The 18,755-nt window shown below is 35.7% G+C and overlaps 1 protein-coding gene across 1 annotated transcript; it reads left to right on the plus strand.

The window, feature by feature from the left end:
* The first annotated feature begins 3,087 nt into the window (after window positions 1-3,087).
* LOC136026097 (interferon-induced very large GTPase 1-like) lies at window positions 3,088-14,331 on the plus strand. Its single transcript, XM_065702378.1, has 2 exons — window positions 3,088-3,237; window positions 8,278-14,331. The coding sequence occupies exon 2, from the start codon at window positions 8,291-8,293 to the stop codon at window positions 14,144-14,146; it is 5,856 nt and encodes a 1,951-aa protein (XP_065558450.1). The 5' UTR covers window positions 3,088-3,237; window positions 8,278-8,290; the 3' UTR covers window positions 14,147-14,331.
* Window positions 14,332-18,755: the final 4,424 nt, after the last annotated feature.

Genomic DNA, 18,755 nt, shown 5'->3' on the forward strand with positions numbered 1-18,755 from the left:
ATATATAAAAATGTGGAGCTTTGCTTTTTATATTTTTGATTTTTTTTTATGCCAGGCAGATCACATATACGTGTATTTTTTTTTTTTTTTTAGTATGATGTTAGCGGATTAATGGCCGTAGAAGATCGGGAGAGGGTGTCCTTGAACGAAAATTAAAAGTTCTAATGCCCTTTTAAGTGATCTAAAAGGTTAGTGGGGAACTGCCCTTCCTCCCTTTCCCTTTTGAAAAAAAGAAATTTTTCTGTTATGGCACCTATGTTTTTTATCCATTGACGCACCGTAGAACCGCTTTCTTGTTAGTTTTTTTTTTCAGCTAGTGTGATAAAAGACACCTTCTACCCCTACCCCCCCCCCCCTAATGTGTAAATATAGTCCATATTTGTTTCTAAAGTATTATATTATTGTCAAAAAAGAATGTCTGTAATATCTAAAGAATGGCTGAGGGTGTTAATTTGAAACTTCCAATGTATATTAATGGGATGCGGAAGAGTGATTAGAGGGCAACCACCCTTTCCCTTCTTTGATCTTTTTAAAAGCCCCCACTCCCCGACACTGATTGAAATTTTGAAGTTTTCTTTTTGTCTAACCTCGTTAAAGGGTCTAATACCTATGCCTTTAAATATGCCATACCCCCTCCCTCCACATCCCCGGGGGAAGGATTGTAAATTATGTACTTTGCTCATTGTTTACATTCTGGATTTATCATTAAGAAAAAAGGAAATGTTAGATTTTCAGTATATCCAAAACGGCTAAGGGTGTTAGGTTGAAACTGGGGAGAATGTTGCGGGATATGTTAAACTAAATCAGAATGCATAACGGGCATCTTGTTTATTAAAAAGAAGATTTGCAATATCTTAAGAATGGATGGTATTCAGCTGTAAGTTTCAGGACAGGTTGAGAGGAACGTTGAGAAGTGGTTGGAGGGCTTTCAGCCCCCCTCCTATCCCATTTTAGTTGCCTTCCCTCCAAAGAGATTTGTTAAAAAAAATTGAAATGGTAGATCTTGTTCCAAATAGTCTGGGGGTCAAGTAATTCTGTCCATGAGGATGACATAATCCCTCCAGCTTTTGAGAGCGATGCTAAACACAATAAAAAACATGTTATATGCATGCTGTTGTCAGAGGGGTGTATGAGCAATATCTAAGGAATGATTTAGGTTATTAAGCTAAAAATTCCAGGGTATCTTGAGGGAAATGTTAAAGAGTGGTTTGAGGGTAGCCATGACCTCTCGCCCTTTTTAGATTCCTTCTCTCATCACCATTGATCAAAATTTCAAAAACGGATTTTGTCAAAAATAATCAAAAGGTCTAGTAAATATGCCACCAGGGATGTAATTCCTCCCACAGCTCACAGGGCAATGATAGTAAATTTTGCAATTTTCTCTTTTTACATTAATAATTCATCATTAGGAAAAGGATGGTTATTTGTATATAAGGGTGTTTATTGGGAAAAGTTGGAATGTTTGATCCTGGGTCTCGAAAATGGTTAAGAATATTAAGGTATAACTCTTAGAAAATGTGCTGCCTTCTATTCCCCTATTGTCATAATGTTTTTCACAGGCCATAAGCACTATTCATTTCTTCTTTAGTAGTTTGACGATGCAGGCATTTTTTCTTCCAGGTGTTACTAAGCACTAAGAGTAGTTCAACGTGTTTAACTGGTCCAGACGGGGTTAACAGGTTTATTTTACAAGCGGGGACTACCCATTCCCACTGACGAACTATCAGTGCTTAGTCCTTTGGCACGCCTCCGAATTTAGGGCTTACAGTGGGTGACCTTGACAGAACGAATATAAGTATGAATATGAATCATACTTTTGCAACAAATCCCGTCCAAAATATTTAACCGGTTCAAACCAGTTCAACCGGCCTGAATGTGCCTAACCGGTCCAAACATGTTTAACTGGTTTCTATTTTGAACTCTCTTGTACGTGACGTTCAATTTGATTGGTTGAAAGAAAGGCGGGATAAGTGTCTTGGATTTGCATATAAACTTTAAATAGACCATTTTGGTCTTATTAATTACCCACATTTTGAATAGCATACAATTGTGAACAAAATAAATTCTCTCTAAAAAGATGAATATAGAGGTTTATGGACCAACTATTGATAGGTTTAATAATCTTAGATAGTTTTGTCTTATGCTTAGCGAACATGGAGGAGAGGGGTAGTTTTTTTGACAGTTCAGTATTGCCTCTCAATTGTCCATAACGAACTATCAAAAACCCTGCCCCTCGTTGACTTGTTGAAATCTAGATTCTTCATGATCAATGATCCCCCGGAACATCCCCCCCTGGACCATGATATTCCTTGACCAGTGACGCGCCGTAATCCGTGGTAACCTACATCACCGCCAGCCCACCTATGGTCCCCGGTTACCCCCCCCCCCCCTGTCCTCTTTGATCCATAATCTTTCCATGGAACGGGGGGTATGGTCATGTCCATGATTTGCTGATTTCCTTATTCTTTAATTTTTCTTTCTTTCTTTAATAAGTTATTTATAAATTTTTCGCTCTGTTCTACATTTCTGTAGCTAATGCTGAGAGTGTATTTTATTGGCCTAAGTCGTAAGTTAAACTGCAATCGAAAGTTTTTACATTAAACATTAAAAAAAAAAAGAGTTGATCTTTTAAACTTTTCATGAAAAATTGTAATTCAATATCAAATGATAGCCAGAAAATTACGAGAGAAAAAGCTTCATATGCTTGCAAGATGTTTAAAAACCCAGAAAAATATCGTGATGCATTATAAATATATAACACATCACGAAAGTTAAAATATGGATTCTTAGAGTTGATTAATTGAGATATCCCCTCTTAGAATTAGTATGTGTTAAAATTAAAATAACACTCATTTAGATTTTCTGATAAGGTATTTTTAGTAAAATTGAATTTAGACATTTTGTTGCGTAAAGGCCTAATACAAGAAGATTGCTATATCCTATGCGAAAGTGCTCCCTGTTCCCCATAAGTTTTTTTTTTTTTTCAAATTGAATTATGTATACAGAACGAAAAATGCCAAATTTTGAATATGAGAAAAAATAGGGAACGACACTTTAAACAAAAATGACAAAAAGAAAATAATGTTTTTGTTCATTTCTAGAACGGAAAAATTGAAACGCTAAGGAAGATTTTCACTCAATTTCACCTCAACTGATGGAGAAATTATAGCTACGCCTCATAAAGAGCAGAAGACGGATCCGTCTATTCAAAAGTCAACCACCTCATCTGTTGAAAAAGTAAGAAAAAGTAAATATGTCTGTCTGTTTCTGTCTGTCTCTCTCTCTCTCTCTCTCTCTCTCTCTCTCTCTCTCTCTCTCTCTCTCTCTCTCTCTCTCTCTCTCTCTCTCTCTCTCTCTCTCTCTCTCTCTCTCTCTCTCTCTCTCTCTCTCTCTCTCTCTTTCGTTAACTGTGGGGATGTTAACTCCCCACAGCCCTCAGGGCCAGAGCTTTAAGTTAGACAATAATTCATTGTTTATAAATGACATAAATTAGTGAAAAAGGTGGGTATGTTTGACCTTTACTTTCCAAAATGAGGAAGACCATTCATGAATAAGAATATTGAGGGGAGTATTGAGCTAAATCAATACACGTTATATGCATACGGGCTGTAAAAAGGAGTAACTGAGGAATGACTAAGTATATTAATTTGGAACTTTAAGGAAATCATAGGCGAGATGATCAATTAACCAAAAAAGGAATATTTCTAAGCTAATATTACTGCTAACACTACCGCTACTAATGCTATTACCACATTTTCTACTACTACCACCATCACAAAAACTACTGCTTCTGTACCGAGTACCACCAAGGCTTAGGAATTGAAAAAAAATATGGAAGGGGAGCCCTTAAAAAGTAGAGGGGTTCATTTAGGCTATTTGACTATTAAAATTATGTGTGTCCTTTTAAGGGTCGATTCTGATTGACGGACAACCAGCCCCTCTTAGCAACCCCAAAAGACATGCAATGAAATTGTGAAAGATTTAATTTGTCCAAAAAAGTTGCAAGGTTCAAATTGCCTTCAAAGATGACATGGTCCGCTGAGCCCCTGTGGCAAGTGCTGTAAATAAAGCATATTCCTGATTGTTCAAGCTTATGTTTTATGATTTAAAAAGGAGCTTGTTTGTTGTTGGGTGTGTACTTAGTTCAAAACTTTCAGGGGTCGTTGTAAGGGTCTGAGGTTACAAATGCTTCGTTCTAGAACGGAAGGGGGTACAAGGCTCAAAAATGGGCTAAAATCTTTTATCACAAAAATAATGACGAAGACCACACTGCCTTTCCATAGTACAACAACAAAAGAGAGAATAATGAGGACTTTTTTCCCAAGACAGTGAACCAACAAAACCTATTTGAATATTTCGGCCCTATATCTAAGGGCCGTCTTCAGCAAAGAAAAAATAAAAAACAATAAAACACTTACAATAAAAGTTCTCAGTTAAAAATCCATTTGTTTTTATTTTAAAATAGCCTTGGCATCATTACTTCTTAACGAAAAGTTCAGTCAAGACTGTCTGATAAAAGCTAACATTTTGCAAGATAAAAAGGTTCATTCATTTCACTGACTGTATTTATGAAAAATTGGAATGATTTCTTATTGCGATATTTGCCTTCTCTGCAGCTAATCTGATAGTTCTTTTGATATTGGGCTTGTTTTTGTTCGTTCCTATATTTGTTTTATTTTGAATTAGATTAATTTCTATAATTAATTTTGTGTACATAGGGTTGAGTGTGTATTCACCCAAGTCTCTATTTAAGGATGTGTTATTATTTAAGTTTCGTTTGATTTCGATTGCCTCACGGACAGTTTGTTTGATTCCTAGGTCATTGCTAATTAGAATTGTTTCGTCAAATAGAACATAATGGTCTGGATTTTCAAAAATATGATTACTTAAAGCTGAATCGAAAGATATGGAGTTATTTTTAGATTTTAATGCTTTTTCAAAACTTTCTTTGTGTTGCTGCAATCTTGTTCCTAAATTTTGGTGGGTTCGACCTCTGTAATAATTTCCACAACTACATGGTATTTGATACACCCCTCGTAGACGAGTAATTGGGGTTTTATCCTTACCAGAATTGACAAGATTCATTATACTTAAATTGCTTGTGAATACAACACGTAAATTGTTCTTTAAACAAACTTTTTTCAGTTTTGAAGTAATTTTCGGAATATAAGGTAGGTAAATCGTGTTTGTGGGTTTATTCGAATCATTTACTGGTGTGGGATTTAAGGCTTCAGAAGAATGCATCTTTAATCTTTGAGCAATAACAGTATTTATGAGAGAAATTGGGTACCCGTTGCCAAAAAGTATTTCTGTAATAAAATTTAATTCTTTTTTAACATACGGCTTTGAACAGATATTAAGTACTCTATCCACAAGAGATATTACCACACCTCTTTTAACCTGTGGAGGATGGTTAGATTTGAAGTGAAGGTATCTATTATTATGCGTAAGTTTTCTGTAAACCGTACATTCAAGTTTATTCACATTGCGTATTATCAATACATCTAAAAAAGGTATTTTTCCATCTCTTTGGGTCTCTAGAGTGAATTGCAGGTTTCTATCGTAAGTATTTAAATGTTCTAGAAAACCTTTAAGTTCACTTTCGCCATAATTCCAAACTGAAATTACGTCGTCCATGAAACGTCCCCAAAACACATGATTAAGAAAATACGTATCTAGGGCCCAATTTTCAAGATTCTCGACGAAAATATTTGCGAGTAGGCCTGATAGAGGTGCTCCCATAGGAAGGCCCCTTACCTGTTTGTAATATGAATCTCGAAACTGGAAGTGCATGGAATATTTGTTACATAATTTAACCAAATCCATGAGAACATCAATGTCTAGACCTATTGCTGACTCTTCAATTAAATGGTAATTGTTTTCCAGTTTATTTTGTAATAATTGTTCAGATTTTGAAACATCAATACTAGTATACATAGAAACTATGTCAAAGCTGCTTAATATGGAATTTTCAGAAATGTCAATTTGTTTCAATTTTTCTACAAGATCAACTGAATTTTTTATATAAGATTTTTGGGAGTGAAGCAATGGTTTAAATGCAGTGCATAACCATTTTCCAATGTTTGAGGCAGGTGATTTTGTACTAGCTAATATGGGTCTTAGAGGAATGCCTTGTTTGTGCAATTTTGGTAATCCATAAAACTTTGAGCAAAAAACACCACGAGGGAGGAATTTATTGTACAACTGTGGAGTGATTCTGCCATTTTCTTTCAAAGTTTTTAATTCTTTTATTACTTTTTGAGCAAATTGATCAGTCTGGTCATGGGTTGATTTAACATAAGTGGTTGTATCATTTAGATGTGACTGAATTTTACCATCATAATCAGTTCTATTCATAATTACTATGGAGTTGCTTTTATCGGCTTTAGTGATTATTATTGAGGAATCCTTACGGAGTTTGCTCAAAACTTTTGTGTCATATGATTTTTCCATTGCGTTATTGGGAGAATTAGGAAGTTTTAATGAGCTGTTGTAAGGAGTGTTAATTAAACAAGATCTAACTGTATCCGGGTTTGAAACACGAGCACTACATTTGTGGAGAGAGGATTCTAAAGATACTACCAAGTCTGCAACTGGAACTTGTTTCGGTAAAAACGAAAATTTTGGCCCTTGTTCTAGGACTTTTTCTTCAACATAGCTAAGCTTTTTAAATGAAATATTTACAATCGCAGGTCCAGGACTTATCTTAGGATTGTAAACTGGGTTGACCACTTGAGACTCATATTTCAACCTCGTAAACTTATTAGTGAGTCTCTCTTGTGACACACGGAAATCATGGTGGAATAAATTCCTTTCCATCCTAACAATCTGCAAAAAATCATCAGTGGACAAGCTCTGTGACAGAAAATTTTCGAGTGATTTTCGTTCTGAGGAAATTATATGTCTTCTGTGTTTTTTGTCCTTAATAATATGATTCAACGTTTTTAGCTGTAGTTTATGTGTGAACTGTGACTCTCGTAAAGTATTTAAGTGAAATTTGTGCCTTAAGGATTTAGGAATAATTTTATTTCTTCTGCAGGATTCCAGAAACGTTTGTTGATTAATAATGTTCGCGTGTTTTTTCCCTAAACTAATAAAATGAAAAATTCACAAGCAATTTAAGTATAATGAATCTTGTCAATTCTGGTAAGGATAAAACCCCAATTACTCGTCTACGAGGGGTGTATCAAATACCATGTAGTTGTGGAAATTATTACATTGGTCGAACCCACCAAAATTTAGGAACAAGATTGCAGCAACACAAAGAAAGTATTGAAAAAGCATTAAAATCTAAAAATAACTCCATATCTTTCGATTCAGCTTTAAGTAATCATATTTTTGAAAATCCAGACCAGTATGTTCTATTTGACGAAACAATTCTAATTAATAATGACCTAGGAATCAAACAAACTGTCCGTGAGGCAATCGAAATCAAACGAAACTTAAATAATAACACATCCCTAAATAGAGACTTGGGTGAATACACACTCAACCCTATGTACACAAAATTAATTATAGAAAATAATCTAATTCAAAATAAAACAAAAATTGGAACGAACAAAAACAAGCCTAATATCAAAACAACTATCAGATTAGCTGCAGAGAAGGCAAATATCGCAATAAGAAATCATTCCAATTTTTAATAAATACAGTTAGTGAAATGAATGAACCTTTTTATCTTGCAAAATGTTAGCTTTTATCAGACAGTCTTGGCTGAACTTTTCGTTAAGAAGTAATGATACCAAGGCTATTTTAAAATAAAAACAAATGGATTTTTAAGTGAGAACTTTTATTGTAAGTGTTTTATTGTTTTTTATTTTTTCTTTGCTGAAGACGGCCCTTAGATATAGGGCCGAAATATTCAAATAGGTTTTGTTGGTTCACTGTCTTGGGAAAAACGTCCTCATTATTCTCTCTTTTGTTGTTGTATCTTTTATCACGGTCAGTTTTGAATTTATAGCCTTGAGTTCTTGGACCAACAATAACTTAATGTAAAAACGAAAAAATGATGCGTCATTCTTTTGAAAAAGGGGTCATATCAAGGGCCAAAAGTATTCTTTTATGAGTATTAAGTTTGTTGGCAAAATCCAAAATATTTAAAGGCTCAAATGTAAAATCTGCTATATTGAGTTTAGGTCCCTGAAGAAACTGATTTGAGCCCCAAAAGTGGAATTTCTTGAAAAGTGACTTCCATGTAGCTGAATAACTTTTTACAAGATTAATTTTGGTTATTTGTTTTGTTTTTAATAAGTTTTTTAAATACATATTCTTTTACAGATCGAAGAGAAAAATGAGTGACTTGAGCAGTTTTCGAAGAGAAGCTACTGCTCTTCTTCAGGAATCCCCAATCAACCGTTCGTCTGCAGCAGATTTTCTGAATCGCTTTTCAGGGAATGTCGATCTCTTATCTGATTCAACAATTGCAGCGCAAGATGTTCTGTCAAATGTGCCTGAAGTAGAGATAAGAAGGATGCTGGAAGATGTTATTTCAGAGTTAAAAGAAACATCGTCAATAGTAGATGCTCAAAACAATCCTACTGATAGTTCTTTCGTCTCACGGCTTAGTTCTGGTCTTGCACGATATGGTGTTTTGTATGGTGCAGACGACTCTAATTTACTGCTAAAAGCAAAGGCGCCTTTACTTAGAATTCCAGAAGAAATTGAACTCCTAGGATGTTCTAAACCAATTGTATCGAGAACTATCTGTTCTAGCAGTATAGAACATTCGAAAGATGAAGTAAATAAATTTATAGAGAGTGGATGGGCCATTGGTGGTAGTGTTAATTTAAGTTTGTTTTCAGCTGGAATCAAATTTGTCGACAAGAATTACAAGAGTGATTGTTCCTCAAGTAACACCAAGTTAGAAAACATAGTTTTTCATAAGCTTGGAATTTATCCAGTAGGAGCTTTTAGAATTCCTTCCAATCAGATGAAATTAAGTAGTGAAACAGAAGCTGCATTGGAGAGAATAGAGACAATGCCGGAAGCAGAAGACTTTCTGCGCACTTTTGGGTCCCATTATCCAAGCGATATTCATCATTACGGAGGCATAGTACATTTTTCGTGTGAAGTTACAGCAAGTGATTGTTACTCAGTGTCTGAGATAGAATCAAATGCAGAAAGGGAGTTTGCTGCCTCATTATTTTGGCAAGGACAAGGAAAAGGCTTCAAAGCAAATGCCAGTTACAAAAACAAAAGTGAATATCAACACAAACAACAAAAGGCAGGAAGGCAATCAAGTAAGAATATACATTTGGTTGTTTATGGACCGCAAACGGCTCCTCCTTTGTTTTGTGAACTGATAAAAAAAAAACCTGAAGAAGGGATTATCATAGATAGGGGAGATATGAAAAGTCTTGTTCCAGTTTGGAGTCTTCTCGGTACTAAGTTCAAAAATCAAGCTGAATTTATCAAAAATGCCTGGATAAGTTTAACCAAAGATATAAAATTTAAAGACATACAAGATCTTCGTTCCTATTACCATAATATTGATGGAGAACTGGCAAGGAAGAATATGCTGCAACTCCCAGATTTGCGAATACAACAAAAGAGGAAGTGTTCGGCTGAAGACAATGCTGTCCAAGACGCACAAGAGACTGAAGAGGAAAATGAAATGGAGTCTTTAACTCATGATATTAGTGTTAAAACTGACCTGACAAAGCAACCTAAATTGAATATACCGAACAGAGAAAATATATCCAGCCTAAAGCAACAAAAATTTAGAGAGGAAATTTTAGTTAGTGCATTCACTATTGATTGTCCTCGTGACTTAACCAATATTTCTTATAGAATGCTTCACCGTCTGGAATTAAAATATTGCAATTCACCTGATGAAGGATCAAATAATTTTTCACAGTTTGAGGATTTCTGGACCGAAGTTCAACAAATGAAAAGAGAACAAAACTTTGACGTTTCCAATCTTCTCAGCATGTATTCAGGCAGAGATAAAGTAAACATTTTGCGACTTCTTCTGGAATCAAGATTTGCTATTCCTGTATGTTCCAAAGACACTATAGAATTACTTAGGATCACGCAAAGGTTAGAAGAAGACATATTCCTTGGGGAAGACCTAAAGCTGCCACGAATTGCTATAATTAGTCAAGTATCCTTTGATAGTTCTGCTGGAAAAATTATGGAAAATCTTTTTAATTTAAAAACTTGTCTAAAAACTGATGAGACATCAAGCATGGAGGTTGGACAGGGCTTAGTCTGCTTCGAAAATGGAGATAAGAAATCTTGCATCGTTATACATATTAGTGGGGATTTTAAACCTTATTGGAAATTCCTAACAGAATTCACTGACTACTTAATAGTTGAAGACGAATTTATACCTAAATCAAATAAAGTTTCTCACTTTATGGGCGCATATTCTCCTGAAAAAATATTGCCACAATTCATTACAATATGGATCCCTAGCATTCAAAGTGCTCGATCAAATCACCGTCCCTTTTATCTTATCGAGGGTTCATTTGATTATTTCAGTGGTATCCAAAGAAACCAACAATTAGAAGCCGTGTTTCGTAAAGTTGGACTTCACGCCATCTCATTGTATTCAGTATTCCCTGCTATTCCCTGTTCTTTAAGTACTGATATCAATCATCTACGACAAATGTATATGGATGTTTCTAATATGGATGGCTTAGAAGGTTATAGATCAAACGTGCTGATATTGCAAAAGAGTTTTGCAAGAGAAGGGGAATTGAGAGAAAAATTGAACGAATTTGAACTTGTCAATGACACAGGCAGTCGTTCAGCGATACAGGAGAAGATTTCCAAAGAAGAAAAGTTCCGTTTCGGTAACAGTAAAAAAAACGACCCACTTATCAACTTTTTCTTGAAAGGACTCCAAAAGAATGATATCGACCATATTTTGCTTCATCTTCGCGTTATTGATGATGCTATTTCACTGAATATCAAAGAATCCAAGATTGTACGTCAACTAGAAGAAGCAGTGCATCAGAAACAAAAGGACTTCTTGGAAAGTTTGCAATTATCAGGCAGGGGTCCTGAATTTCAAAATAAGCAAGAATCTTGTAGGAAAGATTTATTGGCTGCAAAAGAAAAGCGTAACTATGCTCTTCTTTCACTTCGTCACTTATGGAGGGAAGTTTCGTTATTTTATTCATCAGGAAAATGTGCAGATTTGGAATATTTACCACACTTAGCTGCGTCTTGTTTGATAGCAGGTGAAACTTTAGAGCTCTACGATGGAGATGCGAATATGCTAAATGTCGATTGGATTGGTGCAATATTTAAAAATTTGAGCTCTTTGCTTCCGAACAAAAGAATTTTTGTATTATCTGTGCTGGGAGAGCAAAGCAGTGGAAAGTCAACATTGTTAAATACAATGTTCGGTATTTGTCTTGCAGCAAGTATAGGTCAGTGTACTAGAGGCCTTACCATGACCCTAGTAAAGACAGTAAACCGAAAAGAGTATGACTACGTGGTTATCTTGGACACAGAGGGTGTTCGTTCACCAGAACATAAAGGTATACATGGCTGTGCGAAGCGTGATAATAAAATTGCGACCCTATCTATCTTGCCATCAGATGCTGTCATTTTGGTTATTAAAGGTGAAAATGACAATGCTTTGAAAGAAATACTGCCTATTGTTGCACTTGCATATAAAGGCTCTAAATTGGCAGAAGAACGAGGAGGCATGCTTAGCTGCAAAATTTTTGCAGCTTATAATCAGGTCAAGTGTCATCAAGAAAACAAAAGTAAACTTCTGAATATTTTTACACAGCTATCAGCAACACTTGTTGAATCTTTTACAAAAGCAAATTCACTAGAAGATTTGGATATGCATACATCCATCAGCTTCCCAAAGATGTTCAGCAATGAACAAGATATACGTGTATTTGGATGTAATACAAAAGGAGATCCACCAAATGACATCCCAAATGAAGAATTTAGCCTGCAAATTATTGATTTTCGAGAGTATATCCATGAGCAGGTTGTTAGTCAGTCTGGATGGAGTGCTCGAAAAATTGAAAGTCTGGATAATTATTTGTTTTTAGTTTGGGAGTGCTTGAACAACTCTAATTTTGACCTGTCTTTTGAAACGGTCATCGAAAGACACGTTTACTCTGAAATAGAGCGAATATATCAGACCCTAAGAAAATTGTATATCCTGAAATATGAAGAACAATACGATTTATTAAAGGACATCTATAAGAAAGAAATATCTTCGGAAAAAGAAGAGCTGATGACCTTAAGAAAGATAAATATAGCAGTTGAAGATCTTGATGTAAAGATGAAGCCTCATGCAGAAAAATTTGAAGAAGAGGTAAACAGAATTTTTGAACAAAACGAGAACCAAAAATGGAAAACTGAATACACTAGAAAGGTGGAAGACATTATCTCCCGTCAAACTGGTCAATGGCGGGATAAACTAGAAGTGTTCTTGAAAAATCAGCTTTTGTTTGACGTAAAAGTTGGTGAATATGAAAAAGAAATGAGAGACAAAATAATAGAAGAATTTAAAATGAAGAGTCTCAAACACAAATCAAAGCAAGAATTGATAACAATGTTTGACACTTCTTTTAATAATATTCTACAAAAAGCAAAGAAAGAAAACCCTCCAATGGATGTCAGAAATGCTGTTCTAAAAGCTTACATGATTAATCACACGATTAAGGCATTAGGTGTTGACCTCTTATCGCACGAGGAAACTAATATTGGGCAAAATAGACCACTCTGGAAGAGATTATGGAAAGATGGACTCAAGAAAACTATTGAAAGTATATACGATGATATTGTTAAATGGGGGTCTCAGAGTGAAAGCAATGAAGACAGAATTGAAAAAAATGTTGCTCGTATAATAGTCAGTATCATGACTGGGAAGAAATATTATTCTGATGCAAGTGTGCATGAAGTCATTAGTGAGGTTGAAAAATATCTTCGACGTCTGGACAAAAAAATTGACAAAGACAAAAAGAAAAAAGTTCATAGATTTGCTTACGAAATATTAGTAGGTTTTTTTTTACGAATTCAAGGAAAGTGGGAAGAGGAGAATTCGGTTTACAAGCGCTTTCTTTCAATGAAAAAGGTCATGCAAAGTTTTTGTCTTGACGTCGCTAGTGGTTTGGATGAAGTGGACTTAATGGCATCTAGACTTGAGGACTATTTTTCTAGAAACGCTTTTGAAGCTTTTAATAAGGAACTTCAAGAAAGGGTGATTGCCAACTTAAGAAATAAATGCTGGCCTCAACATGCAAAAAATATTCAAGGTCACATGGATTTATTTTTAATCGAGGAAGTTGAGCCAAAAGGTATTGCTGAAGTCTTGCGTAGAATTGAAAATCCTAGTCTTTTGAAAAGGCTTACGACTTGTAGACTGATTAGCTTTGAAATTGAAGCACTCTCTGAAAACCTAAAATGGGCTAAGTTCCAAGATCAACTTGAAAGGTGTTTAAGAAACACGTATCAAGCAGCTCCAAAGGATGAAAAAACGGGATTGAAGTCTTTTCAGTTTCATCAGCTTTTCAAATCACTAAAATTATTTAAAAGCACTTATATTGCCGACGCATTGACAAAAGAAATGAATACTTTCGGCTGGACAGAATTGGACAAATTGTCTGTTAATTTTGACCAGCGACATATTGATGCCATAATCAACAAAATTTCCCAGTCTTATAGAGCCTTGGATGAAAACCATATTATAGACAATGTTTTGATACAACTTCAGGACAATATTCATTTTGAAGCGGCTTTTTGTACAGCGTGTCAAGAGCCGTGTCCTCTTTGCAAAAGTCCTTGCTTTCTGGAAATGTCTCACAACGGTCCTCATGACACTTTTCATCAGCCAGACGGTTTAGTCGGTCTGAAATATGTCAAAAGCAATAAACTAAGTGCCATGGCTTGTAATACGACTCCCCTTGATCATTGTTTCATACTACAGAATGAAGAGAAATGGAAATATGCAGATTTCTCAAAGAAATTCAGTAATTGGATGCAGCCTGATAGAACAAAGCCTGTTTCGGATTATAGGGAATACTTGATACGTTCGTATAACAAAGAAATTGCAGCTTACTATTCGCTAAATCCATCTGATAAACCAGACATTGCTGAAAGTCTTGAAGTTGTCGTAGACAAAATTAAAAGAAAGGTTGACTTCCGTAAAGATTTTCCTTGTAAACCCTGATGAAGAAAGGCGGCTATGCATCTAGAAGCTTGAAAAGTCCTTGTGACACCAAGGTGGTTTTGTCATGTCAATATTAGAGCTTACCTCGAAACTACCTCTGTTTTTGTATTTTGTTTGAATAGCTTTAGTGCACTAATACTCTCTGTGGCTACTAGTTTGATTTAGAATAAAATAACATAGCTGTACTCAATTTTGAAAAGGGACTGGTTTGGCAAAAAAACAGCAGGAGCTTGAAAACTCCTTAAAAATTATAAAGATTTTGTGCGATGTAAATGTTAAAGGTTACCTCCAAACAACCTCTGCTTTTCTGTTCTATTTGAACAGCTTGATAATATTTCTTGTGACAACTGATTTGAGTTAAGATTTTAATAGATTTCTTGGTTTAGTTTTAATAAGGGCTTGGTTTAACCCCAAAACCAACAGCTTTTCTTTTGGAACAACAGGAACAAAATAAAATTATTTTGAGACACAGATACGCAAAGATTTTAGTTCTTTGGTCAAAGATTTTTCTTTATATGCGTTTTCCAAGAATTTGCTTAATTTTAAGTCCCATGCCTTCAAATAAGGCCAATTTGTCATTACCTACTGCACAGCCATAAATGGGATCTTCAGTTTTTGTTTAATCCTTTGTAGAGAAAACAAATATAGTCAAATTTCCCATGGAAACTCTTTGGTTCTCCTCTTCTTCTTCTTGTTTCTATTGTTATGAAGACCTTTTCCCATACCCTTATCCTAGAATCAAATTCTTGGCCCTACAGTAGACTGCTGAAGCTGAGATTAAACACAAATTCTGTTTTTATGAACAGAGATCAATTCTGTCTCACCAATATAGGAGGAAAGTTGTTACCAAGAGTCAAACAAATCTTGGGAACGATCTCTAAGTAATGAGTGACTCGGCTAGATAGTAACCAAAATTCTAGACAAAGAAACTTTGATGACAATAAATACATCAAAAGAATTTACTTTTTATGTTGATTCCAAATAGATAAAATTCGTTATATATATGAAGTATACACACTTAATACTTCTTTAAAAATTACATATATATATATATATATATATATATATATATATATATATATATATATATATATATATATATATATATATATATATGTATATAGGTACTGATTTGATGTACCCCCTACCTTATATTCTTCTAACATGTTTCTCTAATGCTCAATCCTAATGAAATATACCAAAGTAAGATAAAAATATAATACTTCACAAACAAATTTGGGCTATATATTTACATATTAGTGGGGGGGGGGGTTAAATTAAACATGTTATGTAGTATGAATTGTTTTCTTACTTCACACTGTCCAAATACGTAAAATTCCCCCCTAATATGCAAATATATAGCCCAATTTAAATATTTTCCATATATTATGTCACTTCTAATTGTTTCGTCTCATGCTAAGCTGCAAGAAGCTAACAAAGACAAGAACTAAGAGCTCGTTAGGCAATTGTGATGAGGTCGAAAGAGCCAAGAGCTCATAAGATATGAGCACTAGCAAAATCCTAAGAATCAATAGATTGCTTTAAAAGGAAAATCAGAGGCTTAATGCCGGTCGGTATTTAAAATAAAAGCTCTGAGTCACGAGGTACACCTAAATATCAAAAATCATTAAGATCCGATCACCCACACGCAAGTTAAAAATATATCAATTTTTCCTCTCCCTTCAGCCCCCCAGATGTTCCAATCGGGGAAAACAACCTTATCAAGTCAATTTGTACACCTTCCTGAAACGCCAATCAATTTTCTTCGTCCTAGCACGTTCAGAAGCACCAAACTCGCCAAAGCACTGAACCCGACCCCCCTAACTCCCCCAAAGAGAGTGGATCCAGTCTGGTTACGTCAGTCACGTATTTATGACATTTATAAGCATTTTCCAAAATTTCTGGTTTCCCCCTCCAGCTCCCCCCAATGTCAACAGATCTGGTCGGGACTTGAAATAAGATTTTTGAGACATGAGTTCCTTCTAAATATCAAATTTCATTATGATCCGGTCACCTGTTCCTAAGTTAAAAATACCTCAATTTTTCTATTTTTTTCAAATTAACTACCCCCAGCTCCCCCAAAGAGAACGGATCTGTACCAATTATGCCAATCTCGTAACTATAACTTATGCTTATTCTTCCCATCAAGTTTCATCCCGATATCTCCACTCTAAGCTTTTTCCAAGATTTCCGGTTTTCAAGATTTGTGTTTCCCCCTCCAACCCTCTATGTCCCCGGATCCAATTCGAATTGAAAATGGAACATCTGAGACATAAAATTCTTCTATATATCAAGGTTCATTGAGATCCGATCACCCATTCGTAAGATACCTCGATTTCACGTTTTCCAAGTATTCCGGCTTCCCCCTCCAACTCCCTTCAATGTCACCGGATCTGGTCGGTATTTAAAATAAGAGTTTTAAAGCAAAAGACCCTTCTAGATATCAAATTTAATTAAGATCTGATCACCCGTTCGTAAGCTAAAAATACCTCATTTTTCCGAATTACTCCCCACCCCCAACTCCACCAGAGAAAGCAGATCCGGTCCGATTATGTCAGTTACCTATCTTGGACTTGTGCTTATTTTTTCCACCAAGTTTCATCATGATCTCTCCGCTTTAAGTGTTTTCCAAGATCCCCCCCTCTAATGACACTGGGCCCGGTCGGGATGAAAAAATAAGATATCTGAGTTTCGAGGTCCTTCTAAATATGAAATTTCATTAAGATACGATCACTCTTTCGCAAGTTAAAAATACCTCATTTTTTCTAATTTTTTAGAATTAATCCCCCCCCCCCCAACTCCCTCAAAGAGAGCAGATCCGTTCCGGTTATGTCAATCCTGTATATGAGACTTGTTCTTATTTTCCCCACCAAGTTTCAACCCGATCCCTCCACTCTAAGCATTTCCCAAGATTTTAGGTCCCCCCCCCCACTTCTTCTTCACCAGATAAGGTCGAGATTTAATATAAGATCTCTGAGACATGATATCCTTCAAAACATCAAATTTCATTAAGATCCGATTATTCCGCAAGTTAAAAATAACTCATTTTTCTAATTTTTCAGAATTAACCCTCCCCAGTCCCACTCCCCCAAAGAGAGCAGATCCGTCCCGGTTATGTCAATTACGTCTCTAGGACTTGTGGTTATTTTTCCAACCAAGTTTCGTCCCGACCCCTCCACTCTAAGCGTTTTCCAAGATTTTAGGTTTCCTCCTTCAGTTCTCCCCAATGTCGCCGGATCCAGTCGAGATTTAAAAAAGAAGCTCTGAGACACGATATCGTTTCAAACTTCAAATTTCATTAAGATCCGATCACTCCTTCGTAAGTGAAAATTACCTCATTTTTCTAATTTGTTCAGAATTAACCCTCCCCTCCAACTCCCCCAAAGAGAGCGGATCCGTTTCAATTATGTCAATCACGTATCTAGGACTTTTGCTTATTTTTCCCGCCAAGTTTCATCCCGACCCCTCCACTCTAAGCATTTTCCAGGACTTTAGGTTCCCCCCCCTCAATTCCCCCGAATGCCACCGGATCCAGTCGGGATTTAAAATGAGAGCTCTGAGACACGATATCCTTTAAAACTGCAAATCTCATGAAGATCCGATCACTCCTTCGTAAGTTAAAAATACGTCATTTTTTCTAATTTTTAAGAATTAACCCCCCCCCCCTCAACTCCCCCAAACAGAGCAGATCTCTTCCGGTTATGTCAATAACGTATCTAGGACTTCTGCTGTATTTCAAACGTAATTTATTCCAAACTTTAATCATGCTTCAAAATTTTATCGATGCTCACAGGTCAAATGCCAAACGACAACACTCTATTTACCATCCAATTAATATTCTGAATGCTGCCCTATGTGCCCCCAGGCGTAGGAGGATGTAAGTCTAACTAAGTTGTAAGACAGCAGAACCTTTCTTACCCATATTTTAGAACTGCTGGAAAGCGACAATGAAGTACGGAACAAAATTAGCCTAGAAAGGTGAGATGCAATGAAAGAAAAGAAGTACCTCCGAAGTTTAACCACGCACTGAATATACACAAACCATGGCTAAGAAGATTGGACCTAAAAATGGTCACAAAGGCCATAACAAGAAATTGGAAATTTTGGAGAGCACCTTGCCGGAATAGAGAAGGCAGATGCCTCTTCATATAACATTCGGGGAAGAAAGAAGATTTCAGGCAGAATAATATGTAGTTAAGAGTAGATACCGACTAATGATGTTCCATGCATTGAATGTTAAGCTGGAGGACATGGTGGTGGAAGAAAGAGTCATACAACTGAAAAAGTAAATGCATGGAGGGGTAAGTGCAAAGTTTGTTTTAGTTTTTTGTTTGGGTGTCGAGCTTAAGACATCGGGCATTTTAGGCCTAGGCCTCGACCCAGAGTGCATGGGTGTGTCCTCCCATAAATAAACGAATAAGAAATAAACTTGCTGTATGCCTATTATACTTTGGTTTTTCTCTATACGTAGCAGAATGAATGTCATTAGAATATTCTCTGAGCACCAAGGTAGTGCGAAAATCCTCACCGTCATGCGTAAAGGGCTTGTTTCATATATTCAAAGTCCTGAGAAAATTCCCAAGAAATTATTGGGGTAGCTGTTCCTGAA

The sequence above is a fragment of the Artemia franciscana genome, chromosome 4 (genome assembly GCF_032884065.1).
Source record: "Artemia franciscana chromosome 4, ASM3288406v1, whole genome shotgun sequence".
NCBI lineage: Eukaryota > Metazoa > Arthropoda > Branchiopoda > Anostraca > Artemiidae > Artemia > Artemia franciscana.